Source organism: Eretmochelys imbricata, chromosome 2 (genome assembly GCF_965152235.1).
Source record: "Eretmochelys imbricata isolate rEreImb1 chromosome 2, rEreImb1.hap1, whole genome shotgun sequence".
NCBI classification, from domain to species: domain Eukaryota; kingdom Metazoa; phylum Chordata; order Testudines; family Cheloniidae; genus Eretmochelys; species Eretmochelys imbricata.
In genome coordinates, this window is record NC_135573.1 from 43,726,858 (window position 1) to 43,744,875 (window position 18,018).

At 42.7% G+C, this 18,018-nt stretch overlaps 1 protein-coding gene across 5 annotated transcripts in view; it reads right to left on the reverse strand.

Moving 5' to 3' along the window:
- PDP1 (pyruvate dehydrogenase phosphatase catalytic subunit 1) overlaps positions 1-18,018 on the reverse strand; it is a 69,357-nt gene that overhangs the window by 51,205 nt on the left and 134 nt on the right. Inside the window, exons 1-2 of one of the 5 annotated variants that reach the window (XM_077810010.1) lie at positions 17,768-18,017; positions 7,730-12,109 (exon numbers count right to left, since the gene is read on the reverse strand). The exons of 1 other annotated variant lie outside the window; for it this stretch is intronic. In XM_077810010.1, coding sequence (XP_077666136.1) covers positions 10,461-12,065 — 1,605 coding nt within the window. In that variant the 5' untranslated portion in view covers positions 12,066-12,109; positions 17,768-18,017 and the 3' untranslated portion in view covers positions 7,730-10,460. Of the gene's footprint in view, positions 1-7,729; positions 12,110-13,986; positions 14,699-17,767; position 18,018 lie in introns of those variants that run through there. 3 more of the 5 variants (XM_077810011.1, XR_013345093.1, XM_077810009.1) reach the window with 3 other exon arrangements.

Sequence of the window (18,018 nt, forward strand, 5' to 3'; positions counted from 1 at the left end):
TATAATAAGACAATGTTGACAATTCTAAATTACATATCACCTGATAAGAAGGGGGGTCGGAAATGAACATATACTACTTCATCCACTGGGAAAGTTTTCTATAACAGAAAAATTAAAAAGCCATGATAATGTTAAAGTAAAGAGTGTAATAAGTGCTAGCAGTGTTAGCATTTTACAACAGTGAGGAAAAAAGTTGCAACGGCTATTCACACTATATGGGCATACATAATGAAAATTAGAGTACAAGCTCTTACAGGGAGGGGCAATAACTATTTGTTTTCATGGCAATGAAACATGCTGTCAGTGCTGAATAAATAATTTACCCCTGAACATATTGGCTAGCCAGTTTCCTGCGTTAAGGGTGAACCTCTAGAGGTGTCCCTCCTGTAGATGAGGAAGGAGGGAAGTGGGATTTTGTGGGAAGTGGGGCTGGTACAGAATTCAGACACACCCTGCTTTACCCATGGAATGAGAAACAAAACATGGAGAGTGACAGCAGTGACTCTGTCCTGGCACAGATCCCAGACTTTGGAGGCTCAGCACTTGGCAGTTAGTTGGGTGTTTTAAAATGAAAATAGGGCTGGAGAGAAAGAAGGGTGAGAGACAAGAATGGACTTCAATGAAGAATTCAAAGGATGAATGAACTCATACTAAAGTATGCTTCCCTTTAACCAAGCAAACTTTAAAGAGGGGGAACAGATAACTGTCCAAAAAAGTTAAGTACCAGCCAATGAGATTATTCAAATTCCCATTAATATGATTAACCTTTAACATAAGAATAATGAAAAAGTCTGATCCCTTAGTCTTCCAGACATTAAAAAATATTTTAAACATTAAAAAAAAAAACAGCAAAATACTCCCAAAAGAAAATGTTATTTCACTTCAAAGGCCTGATATTTAGAATGGACCTTGCTTGGCCTCCTGTTTTTGCCTAGCAAATGCCTGAAAGCAAAAGTGAGGACACAAACTGCCTGATGTCTGAGCAGGTTCACTTAGAGCAGTGGCTCTTAACCTTTCCAGACTACTGTACCCCTTTCAGGAGTCTGATTTGTCTTGTATATCCCAAGTTTCACCTCACTTAAAAACTACTTGCTTACAAAATCAGATATGAAAATACAAAAGTGTGATAGCACACCGTTACTGAAAAATTGCTTACTTTCTCATTTTTACCATATTATAAAATAAATAAATTGGATATAAATATTGTACTTACATTTCAGTGTATAGTATATAAAGCAATATATATAAGCCATTATCTGTATGAAATTTTAGTTTGTACTGACTTCGCTAGTGCTTTTAATATAGCTTGTTGTAATATCTAGATGAGTTGATGTACCCCCTGGAAGATCTCTGTGGACCCCCAGAGGTACAAGTACCCCTGATTGAGAATCACTAGCTTAGGCCATGTCTATATGGGAATGTTAAATTGGATTAGTATGTTTGCTCTAAATATAGCAAATTACCTAATCCAACTGAAGTGTGGCCCACACGGCTTTATTATACTGTTGCAAGGTAGTTTGTTAATCACTGTGTCCACACAGCTCTGCACTTCTCTGAGCAATTATCCACCACTTGCCTCTATGCATTCTGGGATTTTCTTGCATTGTATTGCATTGCATTATGGAATGCCTACCAGAAGCTACAGGAATTCTGACTTGGGGACAAACTAATAAACTCTCATGATTGCTCCCCTGATATTCCATAATTCATCTGTATTTTGACTTGCTGTCAGGCAGCATGGAGGACACATTGCTGAGCATTGTGATAACGGCATCATTAGAACAAACAGGATGATGCACATATTGGCAAACACAAAGCCGGCTGGATTTGGGTCAGAGGGTTTTGGATGAAATGGAAATATGACTACTGGTGGAGGAGGAGCAGAAGGATGAAATTGAGCAGTTACTTCTGTAGCTTTACTCAGTAGAGTACTACTTCTGGGCTCAGTCGTCTAGCACTGACTGGGGGAACAGGATAATGCTACTGAACTGGGTTAACCAGCAGCAGTTGCATAACTTCAGGATGTGGAAGATTGCTTTCCTAGAGTTTTGTGCAGAGCTCACTCTGGAGCTGCAGCGGCAGAACACCAACATGAGCTTTCCCCTCAGTGTGGAGAAGCAGGTGGCCGTCACAACTGGGAAGTTCACCATGCCCGCTGACTCCTGGTCAGTAACTAATCAGTCTGGTATTGGTAGGTCAACTGTTATGGGTGTTGTCATGGAGGTGTGTAGTACTATTCAGGGGTGCTACTGTGCCACTTCATAAATCTTGGTGATGCCCAAATTGACCTTTCAGAGAAGGGACTGCCAGACTGTAAAAGGGACAATTGACGGGACCCATGTGCTTTTCCTTTCCACCATACCAGGCTGAAGTCTTTATCAATAGGAAGGGGTTTGTCTCTATGGTGACACAAGGCATGGTTGATCACCGTGGAAGGTTCACTAATGGTAACATGGTGTGATCTGGAAAGGCCCATGATGCCAGGATCTTTAGAAACTCACACCTCTTTTCTGGAATGAACAAGGTAATTTTTGATTCTCCCACCCAATACGGAGATAAATGAAGTTATGATTCCTCCTGTCATTCTGGGAGACCCAGCTTACCCTCTGTTTGCCTCGTGTATAAAAACTTTTACTAGACATCTGGACAAGAGACGAGAGCGTATTGGTGTTGTAGCAACCAGGAAGGTACTAACAAACTTCAACAGAACTTTATTTTTTAAGCGAAAATCTCTTTACCAAGCTGCTGCTGCACCCTTGGTAGCTCTCACTCTGCCTCCTCAACTTCCCCCCCATCCTTCCTGTTTCCTGTCCTTGCAGACTCCCAACAGCCAGTGCTCCCAGTTCTAGTAATTACAAGCAGCATCTAAACACCACAATTGGCTATACCCTGAATGGATAAAGGTGAAAATTTCTGAATATTATGGACAGCCAAACACAGTGCCTCTGAAAATTGCCCCAAGTGCTTAGAGAAGCAGGGACAAGGAGACATTATGCTCTTATTTTGAGGCCGTTAGACGTTCGGCTGCATGCATGTGTTCTTTCAGTGTGCTGCACTGGCTCTAGCCAGATAGCCCGTACAGCAGGCTCTGATCGAATTGCCCAATTAATAAGACCACAAGACTTGGTTTAATCGCGAAGGCACCTGGCAAGGTTTATTGCCAACAAAGCATGGTGCTAGTGCCCTGGGGCAATGGTTACAGGTACACTAACACATGTATGCCCAGGACAACAGACCAGCTCAGATGAAGGGTTAAAGCAAGGCATCCCATCATTTATAGACTGAGACAAAGAATCTGGGATAAACAACTGAAGTGTTTCATAACATGTTTGTTACCTACCCATGTACTTTTATCCTGATGTTTCAAACAAAATATCCCTGTTCACCACCTGTCTTTGTACTTTTACTCCAGATGCTTCAGACAAAATATCTCTACTCATCACTTTTGTCAAACCATTTTATTGTGTGCTAAGCTGGGGAGTCCTTGTATTGGCCTGCTGGAATGTGTTTACATATTGAGTGTGTTTTAGCAATACTAGAAATACTAGTACTGAGTTTGTGTACTGGACACTAACTTGCAGGCAAGCATCTGCTTTTGCTAGGGCCTGTCTGTTGCTCCGAGCATAACTTTTGCTGACTTTGGTTCAGGCCTCAGGCCCATGCTTCAGGCTCTCACTTCCTCCTACAGAGACCAGCACATAACTGTGTAATGAATATATTGTAACCAAGGAAATGACTGAAAGGTGTTTGTGTATTGATTTTATTAGGACTTCAGGCCATAAGAGTGATATTACATAATTGATGAGGGAGCTGTTCCATAAAGAATTTTTTCAGATGTTGTGAAAAGAAAGGTTTTAGCTAACAAATAAGACTACTTGAATAATAACTAAGAACACAATGCAAACTTAAGACTTAATGGAACCATGGCATGCTCAGCATACAGTGCTCACAAGCTCCTGTAGGTGGGGCACTTGAAACAGTTCTGATTCTCCATCTCCAGGTGGGTTGAGTGGTAATGGAAGCACCTGGAATTAGATTGATTGAAAGGAAGTTACAGAATGGTATGTTCACCATAGTCCGCAGGACAGCACAAGGATGGGGAACAGTGCTTGACCTTTGTAACAAAAGGTATCATAGCATAGTTGTTGGTCTCTGTATCATGTTCCTTTCCAGGGCCATACACTGCCTTTCAAGCCTTTGGGATTGCTCCTGACACCCTCTTTCTGCCTTTGTGGCCCTCTAGTTTGATGCAGGCATTACTTTCCTGAACTTTTCCGCTCATCTTTTTTCCTGCTTTGGCAGTTTGAGAACATTTTAGCAGGTGATAAGGCTGATGTATACAAAGGCAGTGGTGGTGTAGCTACTAAGAGAAATCAGGAAAAAAGCAGAACAGGAAAACCAAGGACACAGACTGTCAGAAGCTGGAAGTGATCACTCAATAATTGCCTGTTTTGTTCATTCTCTCTGAAGCACCTGGTGTTGGCCACTGGCAGAAGACAGGATACTGGGCTAGAGGGATCATTGGTCTGATCCTGTAAGGTGCCACAAGTACTCCTTTTCTTTTTGCGAATACAGACTAACACGGCTGTTACTCCGAAACCTGTATGGCCTTTGTTATTACTGTAACTAGAAAAGTTTAAATCCCCTCTCCCTGTACAGCTTATTGTAATACAGCACAATACTTACTAGCAGAGGTCCCCTTTGAAGTATTTCAGGGTGGCTGTACACGTGGGACTCTTCTGTAGTCTGAGGAGTCTGCCATGCCCTACAGTTCCTGGTTGCCTGGAAATCTGTGCTCCTGCTCAGACCTCATACTATATGTGAGGTCTAAAGACACTTACAATTCTGTCCTGGGGTGCTTGCACTGTTGTCTCATTTGCTTTCTGGAAAACAACTGTCGACCACATCACTCTTTGAGGGAGGTGGAAACAGTCAAGCTGCTCATAATATGGACAAGTAATACGAGTATTACCAGAGATCCTGCTCTTGTCCCCTGTCTTCAAGTACTTCTGCAGAAGCTCCTTTGTTTTGACTTGGTACTGGGACAAGATCTGGGAGCGCCACTCACCTTAATTTGCTCTGACAGTATCTTGTAGATGACTGCATTCCACTTACTCTTCTCTCCAGCTGGGACTGGATATGCAGCTCTCCATAGGTGGTAATCAAGACCAGGAACTGTGAACGGATCCATGCCAAGGCAGGCACTGTTGGGGGTTGGGGCAGCAGCATGGCTGCTATCCTGGGTATACAACTGAATGTGTTAACTCAGCACTACCTTGTATTGAAGAAGAGGGTATATACCTGCATCATGCCAGCATTTCAACAGAGGTAATGTCTGGTGAAGATGATACTCCTCCTCTGACAGTGGAAACACAAAGGTAAACTGATTCAGGCATAAAGCAGTGCACTATGGGATAGCAGGGAATGCCTGATAGAAGCTGAGTAGTTAGAAATGTGTCCATATGAACCTTAGAGGAACTATATCCTGAAGAGTTACTCCTGTTTCAAAGAGGATTAATTACTGTGACCTAAGACATCAAATTTGATTGAATAATGCTTGTATGTGGATACAAGGCACTTCAAAAAAACCCAACCAAACAAAAAGCAACAACCCCAAACTAAAATTAATCTTACACAACTTCTCAAGGTAGAGAAGCCCATAGAAATGTACAGGTACATACCTGCAAAATGGTACCTCCTGGTATAACAGTTGTTATAAAACAGAGGTGGGCAAACTACGGCCTGGAGGACTGTCCTGCCCAGCCCTCGAGCTCCTAGCCTAGGAGGCTAGCCCCTCCCTCGCAGCCTCAGCATGGGAGGGCACTGCACTGTGGGGGCAGCGGAGAGCAGGGAGGGAGGCTCACCTGCAGCCACAGGGGAGCAGGCGGGCCGCAGGAGCACCGGGTGGCCATGCAGCTGGCCAGAGAGAAGCGGCACTTGGAAGTAGAAACTGCCGCTTCTCTCCAGCTGCGCGGCTGCCCCTGCTCCTCCTCCCATGTTCGCAGGGCCGCATTCTGAAAGGGGCTTTGGGGGGGGGGGGGTGGATAGGTGTCGGGGCAGTTAGGAAGAAGGCAGGGCTGGGGTCCCAGGGTGCGGTTAGGGTCAGGGGGTCCCAAGTCGGGTGGTCAGGGAACAAGTAGGGGGTTCTGAGGGATGGCAGTCAGGGGCAGGAAGTGGGAGGGGGCGGTTAGGGTTTGGGGAGGTACAGCCTTCCCTACCGGGCCCTCCATACAGTTTTGGAACCTCGATGTGGCCCTCAGGCCAAAAAGTTTGCCTACCTCTGTTTTAAGAGAAACTGAATACAAAAAACCCAATCAAATCCTTAAAACCACAACCTTAAGTATCAAAGTAGACACAGTAGCAAGTGTCACAATTTAAGATAAGTGCTCCTCTTTTCCTTCAGGGAATCCTGGCCAACAGAGTGATTATATTCACTTTAACATGAACATATCTTCAGAATATGAATTAAATATAAATTGTAAAGTTGAACTCTTAACTTCTACTTAAGAAGTGTTGTGAAAAGTTATTCAAGGCAGCTTCTACAGATTTAGTGTGTTTTCTTCAGTACCTCCATCTAGAAGGTATTTATTTTTGCAGTAGAAGCAGAAGTGGTGGTGTTATTATATACCAGTGCTAGAGGACTAACCACAATGCATTGGGGATCATGTCATCTATCCCAAGATAGCTAGAAGTAAACACCACACATTTTGAAGGTTAGGTTGCAGCAAAACAAAACTATAGGAAGCGTATATTTGCATTAAAATGCAATGGTACTGTGAAATTGCTTTAGGCAAGTTAGGAAGCAGGAGTACCTCAACAAAGGTCAGTTACTATTCTACAACAGTGTTCTCTCCACGACACTTAAGTTTAAATGTGGTCTTGACTTAACTTCAACTATAAACAAAATTTAGGCAAGAAGTTAGGAAGAACTATTCCTGAAGTCAGATAGAACTATCTACTGCTGGGGGAATTCTGGGCCACTGAGCATGCAGAGACTTCATGTCCCCCGCAGATTTCTTTACTTCTCTGCAGAAAAATGACTTTCTGATCGGTGAAGCAAAGGGAAGCCACAAGAGGGGTCATGCAACACCCCCGCGCCAGCAAAAAAAATTGGGAGTTCCACACGACTGACTTATACCATCACATCAGATGTTTTTGCATATTAGACACATTCATTTCCTTATTTCAGATTGAGTATGGTCCATTGCATGTCATATTCATAGTAGAAAAGGTGCAGGGCCCAAGTTTAATAGAGAATAGTTTGAGTTTTACAGTTGGTGTTACCCAGGCTCACCCCTCAACCATCCATGAAGATTAATAGGAAGATCAATAGAGGATATACACAGTAATATTAATATGTACAGGAGAGACAAGCTTCAGGGTAGCTGGGCTCAGAATTAAAGAGAGCGATATAGTCCAGTATCCAGGTCCCCATGCTGTGAGTTGAGACCTGCATTCTCAAACTGGCTCTAACTTGATGTATTACCCTGGCAAAGAAGTCACATTGCTCCCATTTTCCTACCCAACGCTTTGTCAATTTAGAATAAGATTTTCAGAGCAGGGACTCTTTCACTAGACATTGTTGTACAAAGCCTAACAGAATGTAGCTTCAATTCTGGCAGTACTGTAATGTGTTAGAACTCCTCCCATAGCCAGGCTTTTAGGGGAAAAAAGGCAAAATAATGTTCCTTGTGTGTTACAGAACAAAATGTTACCTTATACACAGTGATGTCTGTATAACTGATCTTTTTATTGAAGTCTATTAGAAGACTGTTGTAGATTATGTCACATGGCATTAATAAGTAGTTATACTGCTTCAGTTCACTGCATACATTTTGAGTAAGTCTCCAGCCCATACATAAATACTGGTTCATTTGATCCTGTATATGTGCATCTTTTGTATGAACGAAAACAAGCTTCTTATAAGTGAATGCTGTACAGAGGATCAGTGTTAGGTTTAACCAGTTATGACTTGTACCAAACTCATAGCGAGAGCCACACAAACATAATACATACACTGAAATATTTAAACAGTAGAAAAGTGTAACAAAGTCTAAATAATGTAACAGCTTAAATACATTTTGTAAGTGAATGAAAGACAGCATAATAGAGGCCAAAAGAACACACTGACCTATCTAATGACATTTAGTTATTAATATGCAACATACAAAGCCAATGATGACTAACAACCAACATTTGTTTAGGACAGCATTATAGTTTGTTCCCTCCTCCCCAAAGGGCCAGTTTGTCATTCACGTTCCAAAAATATGAACATCCAGACAACATCCTCAATTTGCTGTGGGGGGACGGGGGAGACAGGAGGAGTAGCGGGAGAAGAGAGGAAATGAAGCAAGCTCTGCTGTAAAGATCAAGTTTCTTCTACTCAGAGAGGGAAGACCAACATATTTTGTTAAGGCTGCAGGCAGTTAAGGCTGCACAGCATTTGTAAGATGAAAAAAAGTGTGTACTATAAACAAGTTCAGTGTTTGTGACAGGCTTTCTTGGCAGTACAGTGTTTATTGGAAAACTCAAGTAGCTTAACGACCGACCAAGACAAGAAACTTTATGTTTTTACAACACATATCATATGAATTTGACTCAGAAGATTCCCCTAACTAAGTTAATTATAATGGAGAACTCCAAAAAGGAGTTAAACACCTTCCTGACTTTTTTTTTGTTTATAATTATAATGCAACATAGAAGATATTGAACATGGTGACCTATAACTGCTCCAGGGCCTCTATAAACAAGTTCACAACTACTTACTAAGAGAATACATGTAATCAAGAAAGTTTCTACAATAAAAACAAGAATTATAAGTTTTTGAATTCAAGAATTTAAGTGTATAAAGGACCACTGATACTATTTGAGTTGAGAAAGCCCTCAGTTTTAGGTTATGCTTATTTAGATATAAAAAGGTAAAATAAAGAGGGACTGAAAACTTGATATGATGGCCTCTATGCCTACTTTAGAGTCGTGTTCAGCAGTTAGTTGCATAAAATTTAGTCTGAAATACCATGTAATCTCCTTTTAACTTTGCAATTCAGTCATAACAGAGAACCATTTAAGAGACTTTCTTCTATCATGAAATTGTGAATGCAAGAGAACATGCATTCACTGATTGAGTTCTTTCAAAGGATTTACAGTAATTGATGCTGTAATGCCAAGAAACCAACTATTGTTACGCATACAACATGCAGGCCAGTTAGGTGTACTAATAGAGAAAACTATTTAAATCATTATGATGTTTTCAATTTACCTGCCTATGTAAAACATGAGTGAATTTCCCGATGTTGATATTTAAGTAATCCAGTACATGTGACCCAGCTGAAACTACCACAACAGAAGAAGTTAACATAAGTGCTAATTTACTAAGCCACCAAATAGCTAACAGTGATTTTCTAGTCTCTTCAGAAGTTCATATTAGAATTCATCATGTGATTAGAGGCGATTTTTGGTACCAGACAGTAGTATTGCCTGCCAAGGATGTGACCTTTTGAACAGGCACCACAGTTCTGACTGAAAATACTTCCATATTTTGCAAAAGGCAGAGTTATGGTTTCATACTGCAAGCTGAAGTCTTCCATAATGGAATTTTCTTATGCAGTTGATTTTTCAGTGATGTCAGAAAGATATTATTGCCCTTAAAGTTGTGCAAAAAATCCCCCCCCCCCGCAAAAAAAAAGGGCAGAAGACTATCAGCATGAGGGAATTTAAAACTGCATTTGTATAAGTTACTATGAGATCCCAATATGCTTAGCCTAGTTATTTTAAGAGCTGGTTGATTATGGCTTAAAGAGTTGCATTTGAAAGTTAAAAATACATATATAGTTGCCTAGAATGTTAAGTGAAGAATGACATTGTCTAAGCAAAATTGGGAAAAAAACTCAAGGATAGCGTTTATCAAGTCAGTTTCCTACTACTTACAGCATCTTTCTTTCCCTAGGGAGAAAAAAATATAAAAGGGCAAAACACCACACATACATGCAGAATAACCATATCTACTTTGCAGACAAAAATTCATTCCTATCAGTTCTGATATTCAACAAGATTCCTATCTTTATCTAGTAAGATAGCCATATAGATATTTACATATGTTTACAAACAGGCTTTGTTTCATGACTAGTCAAAACAGTGTGATGATTAATAGAGAATTAGCTACCCCCTCACTCTCACCTACCACTACCAAACCCAAAATATTGTTCTAGCAGCATTCATTGATTCAATAGTGCAAACTTGTTTCAAGTCCCTCTTTCCAAGTTGGGCCATCTTCTTGGAAGACTTAGTTCAATAGCACTTTCCACAGTTAATAAAACTTTGGTCAATGGAGGGAGAAATGTACTTGCACACATTTTAATTCAAATAAGCAGACACTCTGGTTTGCTCACCAAGTATATTTTTGTCTTCTAATCAGACTACTCATTCTGACAACTTTGGTAAATTGTACATCCATTTAAAATTCAGAATTCCTCATTTTGACATGCACCTACAACATGAGAGTTGAACTGCACCACAATAATTGTAATGTCATCTCTGTACATCCTAGCCAACTCTTCTGGAAGACTAAGCATCTTGGACAGCCGCTCATGATCAACAGTGCCAAACTCATTATTTCCCACTGCATGACGTATCAGATGAGTTGCTGCATTCTGATCTTCAAATACAGAGGAGATTCTGGCTCTCCTTTCTGTTAGGAGACCATGCATCTGTCCCAGAGTTACCTTATAACCACCAACGGCTATTGGCTGTTGGTGATGAACTCCAGTGAGATACTCTCCTACAATTCTAACCACGTCCTGCCTATGCATGGTCTCCCACAGGCCATCTGTAGCCAACACCAGGAATTTATCCTGTGGCCTTAATTTGTGATGTATGACCTCTGGCTCAGCTGTGAGATATGGAGGAGTGTGATAGTTAGGAGGGATAAACTTCGTATACTCATTGTCATTCAACTGATCTGGGCCCGATTCTATCACTCTCTTCTGAAGTTCAATGCTCCATTTGAATTTCACATCACCAAAAGCTCTGAAAGGCATCAATAAGCCTAACAGCCTATCTTGTTTTACAACACTTTTCTCTTCAGACTTTGGGTGCTCCACTTTTACTCGTTCTATTTCACTTTCATTCTGGGCATTATGATCATAGGACAGAGCAAGTGCAGACCAAGATCCATCTTCTTCTTGAACACCAAGCATTGCCCTGCTGTCACCAGTATTAGCAACATGCAAATCAACACCATCTACATGAGCCACGCAGGCAGTTGCTCCTGAAAACGCCACTCGCAGTACCAAGTAATTGAGAAAAGAGTTTGGATCTCCCACTTGAGCTTCTAATGAAATATCATTATCAAGCCTCTTGAAAGCATTAATTAAAGCCTCCTTTACATCAGTAGTCTCTCCAGTGTTGAGGTCTATGAGCTCCTGCCAGTAAGTTCTTAAACTGTTGAAATACAGTTTGGAAGCTTCCTTACTAAAATAATCATTGGGATGCTTGTGCCACTGTAAGATGGGCAACAGGGCACGGCCACTCTCCACTGCATTTTCTATTTCAAGTAGAGTCTCGTGAGGTAACAAAGAGACAGCAATGTAGTAGAAGAGTCTTTCGCTGACAGCCTGAGCACAAGCACAGCCTGCATGGCCATCAAATACACCTAGAAGCATTCCTCTTGTTTGTAAGCATGTCGCCGCACTCCTCCTGTCTTCTATTGGAGCATTAGCAGGCAACTGGTTGCTATCAAAGCCAAGAATAGAACTTACATTTTTGCCATCAAATTCTGGGACTTTAAAGCTGTATTCATTTGCCTTCAAAATGCTGTTGACCTGTGGAGGAGTGAGGTAAAATCTCTGTGGTGTGGAAACATAGCTCCTTGCATGGATAAACTGATTAAAATTCTCTTTTGGACAGAGTGTTGCAAGTTTCTTCTGAGGTGCACATCTCAAATGATTGTGAGCCAAATGAGGTGACAGACAACAAAGATGTTTGTGATGGCAGTAGCACACTGTATTGTATATCCTGCCAATCTCACAGTTACGAATCAACGGAAACAGTTGAGTTGGTGCTGGCATGGCATCAGAGAATAATGGCAGTCTGGAGCTTCTGACAGGAATTGCTGAAAGACAGGACGAGAAAAAAAAACAGTACACCACTAGGTTTAGTGAAGCAGTTAGCTTTAGCATAGATAGATTTGTATCATAGAAAGCTTAGCTATAGAACAAAATAAGTTAGCGTTTCAAGACAGTGAAGAAAATGGTAAAGTTGATGAAATTGTATACCATTATACACCCACACACGGAGTCCTTTTACAGAAGAGGAAGAGGGAAAGGCAGTGTGAAAAAAATGCTTGCAGAAGTGTATCATCTTGTTCAGGAGCAACATGAACTATACTGTACTTAAATATTTGATTTAGCTATTTTGGTCTTTTGTACCAGACATAAGGTAGGAAGTTAAATGAGTACCATCCTTGTATGGTTAGGCGGGTTGCCAATATAAATTCAAAGAAATTGGAGGTTAGCAAGCCACTCCTTGGAAGTCTGCTTTCATTTCCCAGTCTCACTTCCTGGGCCAACAGGAGCCAGAGGATGCTGTGGAGGGAGCAAAACTAATTCCAAACTAGAATGGTGAGGTAAGAAGAGTTCCTCAATGCTGGCAGATACAAAGAGGAGCTCTGAAACTCTTCAAACTGAGGGCACATCTACATTGCCCTGCAATTCGGACTAAGGGGGGCACAAACAGCACTGCACACCAAACTGCTGCGCTTTAACTCACCCATGTGGATGCTGCAGGTGCAAATGTAAAGGTCCCAAGTGCACCTTAAGTAGTCCTCTTTGAAGTTTCTACAGAAATATAATTAAGTCTCAAGAACATTAATTAAAGCCTTTTCTACATCAGAAGCCTGTCCAATGTGGAGGCTCCTTCCAGTAAATTCTTAAACGGTTTAGATTAGTTTGGAAGCTTCCTTACTAAAATTATTATTGGACTTTGAAGAGACCATTAGTGCAAACGCGAGACCTTTAGGTTTATGCCCACTGTCCACATGGGGGAGTTACAGAGCAACACTTAGGTGCACACTGTGGGGCAGTATATACATAGTCCCCTGTTTAAATTAGGCCTTCTAGAGGGACCTACACAAAGTTATCTGCACTGACAGTTCTATTAACTTTAGGAATGTCCCTTAAATCGAGAGTCTGAAAACCAAATATTATAGCATAAATGAGGCTCCCCCCCCATATCAGCTCCCTGCTCCCCTAAGTTCCCTGTGCAGCAGCCGCCCAGCAGGCTATCAATTGCTGGCAGTTCAGCTGTCCCTTCCCCCCCACTGCCATGTGCTGCTCCTGCCCTCTGCCTTGGAGCTGCTCCCCAGAGCCTCCTGCTTTTTGTGCAGGGGAGGGGAAGGGCAGAGGGGGGGCTAATGTCAGGGTGTCCCCCTACTCCTGCCCCCTGCTTACCCCTTCTCCATACAGAGCAGGGTGGGGATGGGACAGGATGGGGGCAGGGGAGGCTCAGGATGGAGAGAGCCCACTCGCTGCAGCTGCTATCTCAACTTCCTGATCTTTTTAAAGGCAATGTACTTAGAATGAGGTCAGCATATTTAAAGGGGCAATACACATCTCTCTCCCCCACACACAGAGTGTCTCTCTCTGCTGCCATGCTGTCTCCCCCCCCTCAATTTGTGCTACCTTGTAGAGTATGAGGCTACATTAACATGTTAACTCTTGAGGGTTAGCAGTAAGGCATTCCCTGGGAAATATCCCACCCTCTAAATTCACCACCTCGACCAAGCTTCACAATCATCATTGCTGTATACAGTATTAAATTGTTTGTTTAAAACTTATACCGTGTGTGTGTGGTGAAAAAAATTTCCCTGGAACCTAACTCCCGCTATTTACATTAATTCTTATGGGGAAATTGGATTCGCTTAACACTGTTTCGCTTAAAGTCACATTTTTCAGGAACATAACTACAACTTTAAGCAAGGAGTTACTTTACCTGCAGATTAGGTCTTATAATAATGGCCTTCTGTTTTGTAGAAGCAACTTGAGAGCATGTACATTTTCAATTAATAGATACTATAGTTTGTTCCAATGTCTTATTCTCAGGGAAAAAGTGTCCAGAATAAGATGTCAGTGTTCTTTACTAAAAAAATTCTCATTACAAAACTAGTCTCTCACTTATAAACTAAAAAGGGATTTTTTTTAGTTAAGGCTTTTATTTGCAAGCTTTGTGCAAGAGGTCAGGATGACAGATTTCAAATCCCCACCCGAGATTAAGAAAGTGGCTTCTTGCTAGAAAGGTTTAAGACAGGAGATCTAATACAAAGGAATCAAGCAAGAGTATTCTACCTAGCAACTGAATAGATTATTCAAGAACATCTCCCCTAGGAAGAAGCTAGCTTGAAGATACTTGCACTGAACACCACCGCATCCCTCCAGAGCATGGTCCCTGCTAAAGTCATACAATTAAAAATCAGTACATAATAAGTAATGTTACTAATCAGAGTTGTGTGATGCAACTAACTTCAACAGTATTAAAGAATGCATTTGCCCAGCTATAAAGGTAGTCACATAATGAGCCAAGTATTTGTTGAATAAACTGACAAATACCAATATAACATTTGGTGATTACAATTCATCCAGTCCTTTTACTTCTCACAGTTTCATTCTACTTTTCCCTATAAGATCATGGTATCCCTTTTCTTCATGTGTCATCAGCACATTTCCTCTTCCTTCTCTCCCTCCCCTCTCCCATTTTCCCCTCAAAAAGTTCCCCTTTGTAGGGGTCTGTATTTTTACACACACTTCCTCTTTTTAGCTTCAATCTCTCCCACCCATCCCACTCCCAGCCACATAGCTCAGAAGTTTTACCAGAGACCCAATATGCTGAAAACTATATTTCCTAGTAACAATAGACTGCCACCCCAATCCTAGGTGAACGTGCAGTGGAGCAGCCAGGGCTGCCTCCAACCACCAACTACTTTGAAAGGGCAGGGTGCTAAAATTCTTACCAGTATGTTTTCCCCAGACTCAGCTCAAGGACTCTATCATTTAGGTCAGCCCCCAGCTAATAGGTGTCTGATAAATTTGAAGCTGCCCTCCCCCGCAGGCTTTAGAAGGGATAATACTCCCTGTCATTTTCTTGGCTCCTGCCATGAGATAAGTGGAGACCTTCACACCCACTACTCTTCCCCTCCTTCACCTTTCTGTATCTGTTAGTCTCTAAGGTGCCACAAGTCCTCCTTTTCTTTTTGCGGATACAGACTAACGCAGCTGCTACTCTGAAAGCTATGGTGGTGGTGTCTCTGATACTCTACTCCTTTTCTAATTCTGTTTTTGGATCTTCATCCACTGTGAATAGCTTTAATGTCTGCCTCAATGAAAACTGACCCAATTGTTGTCTGTTTCCATTGCACCTTATGGGGCTCCTAATACCAGCTGTGAAAACTCACAAAACTGGTTAGTTTTCATTTCTGCTGTTGTCCACAACTTTCCCCAGCTTCAGCAGACTTACTGAAACACCTGTCTGTAGACTTAATAAAAAAGCACTGCACAGGTTTACACACAATTCATATCTGGACCATAAGGTCTAGTTGTTTGATTTATTTATTTTTAAAATTAGAGTGAAAGCTTATAACTTGTTAAAGTTAATGGCATTCGTCCAAGAAAGCTTCCAATTTGACTTGGGCACCTAGGTTGAAAAGGACAGGCTTGAACACACACACACACACACACACACACACAGCATTACATTACCACTTTGCTAGCTAACTGTAATAGTCCCTTCTATTACAGAAATATGCAGAAAGTTCTATATACATATTGTTTGAGTGTCATGTTCATGTAGCTTTTTTTTTTTTTGAGCAAGACAAAAGTCTCAGTAGGTTCTTTAGGTATACTTATGGTCAGAAAAGTGGATATTGGGTGTTATGTATTTGTTCTTCATCAGAAGTTTATTGCATCAAAATTTTATGACTGCTAATTTCAAAGTCAAATTGTGTTCATCTTCACAAATAACCCTACCAATTCTGTAGAAAGAACTCTGCTGAGTTTTTCTTGTTTGATCCATGATGAAGCAAAAATACAACTAATGTTTTGCAGCTGTATTGGTTCTGCAGTGCCACCAGAGGTTAAGTTAGTGAAAACCTTATCTTTATCAGTTAAAAAAACCACAGCCACCAACAACATAGGGAAGACATACAGAGAGAAGCTGTGAAGTTAAAAGAGAAAAGCAGTGAGAGGGCAGGCTCACGTTTTTCATTTTTGTTTTTGTAACTGCAAACATACTTAAGCTTTTCCTTGCCCTGTATACTTTACAGCAGATCACATCCTATACTGACACGTGCATAAGCAGCCTATTTTGAATGTCAGCTTTAATAAATCCTGGCTCATTATGCTACCAGTTAAGGGATGTGCTGAATTCACTGACAAGGTACAGAATTACTCCAAGCCTGGTCAGTTAACCATATAAACATTGACACAAAGTATGGCCTCAGACCACGACTAGACAGGATACTTTAATGGTGGTCCACACAAAGTATTTTAAGAACCAAGTAGTGAGAAATTTGGTACAAGACAAAGAAACAGGAAGAACTCAAAGGCAAAATTAGTTGGAAATATTACTAGTTAGCTTGTCAAGTGACTAGAGCCACACCTGCCTTAAAAGAGCCCCCAGGGCTTAAATGGCCTGGAAATAGCACTTTTCAGACCATAAATGCATTATATAGTGCGTAGAACTGTTTTATACCATTCTGTAGACATTGTGTTTATAGCTCCGCACATTCTGGATTTTTTTTTTTTACAGTGCTTATCACTATAGTAATGCGATATTTAGGTATGCATATATAGTGTTATAACTTTTTAAGGCACTATAAAATTTGTATTGGTCAATATATTAGAAATCACCATATTTTGGTGCTACACACAAAAAACTGGTTCCTCCCTATGAAGTGCTGAGGATGAATTAATCGCATCAGAAACCCCGGTATCTTACAATATGAAACCTACCCCATGCCAGTTTCAAAACTGAGACAGAGCTGTTCATGAAAATGAACTGATCCGCCTAGTCTATTGAGAAGGGATGTTGGGGAGAGAAGAACCATTAGGCAGGAGTTTTAGCGGCTCAGGTATCAGCCCCCCTCAGGAGCCAGCTCGCCCTTCTCTCCTGCAGGTGGTGTACCCCTTCCTTAACTCCCACCCGACCCCAGCCCCAGCTACTCAGCAAGGAGGAGGGCAAGATACATACCGATCCGCCTGGGCCCCGGACACACACACATTCTCCTGTCACAACAAGAAGCCGCCAACATCCACAAAGCAGCCAGCGCAGCCCAGGGAAAGCAAGGCAGAGAGGTTACCACAGCAGAGCGCGGAGAGAGAGGAGCAGCAGCCGCTCTCCGGCATTGAAGGGAGACAGGCGAGACACACAGAGGCGGCTTGTGCCGCCAGCCAGCAGCCTTAGCAGCCGCCGCCGCCGCACATCCTTGAGAAGGGAGCGCGAATAACCCTACAGCGGCCCCCGCGCCACGGCGCCCGCGCACATCCGCCACCCAGCGCGACGGGACCCGTCCCCCGTCACACACACACACACACACCCACCCCCCGCCCCCGCCCGGCTCCGGACGAGCGGCACAGCGGGGAGACGCCGCCCCACAGCAGGGCACAGCGGCTCTGTGGACGTGGGCGGCCAACGGGCGAAACCCAGCGCAGCCCCCTCCCCGCGGCTCGGGCACTCGCGCAGCCCGCCCCACGCCCGGGCCCCGAGCTGTGTGGACACGCACCTGGCCAGCTCTGTGGCCGCAGCCGGGGAGCCCCGTCCCGCGCGCCCAGGAGCGGCAGGGGAGGATGGCGCGGAGCTGCCAGACCGGCGCGCCCCGCTCCCGGCCGCCCCGCGCACCCAAACGGCAGCGACCGAAAGACGCCCCGCCGGCGGGGGTGATGACGCGCCGCGGATTATAACCCCTGGCCACCAGGGCCCGGCCGCCTATTGGCTGTGCGGGGGAAGGGGCCGCATGACGCAGGAAGTCTGGAG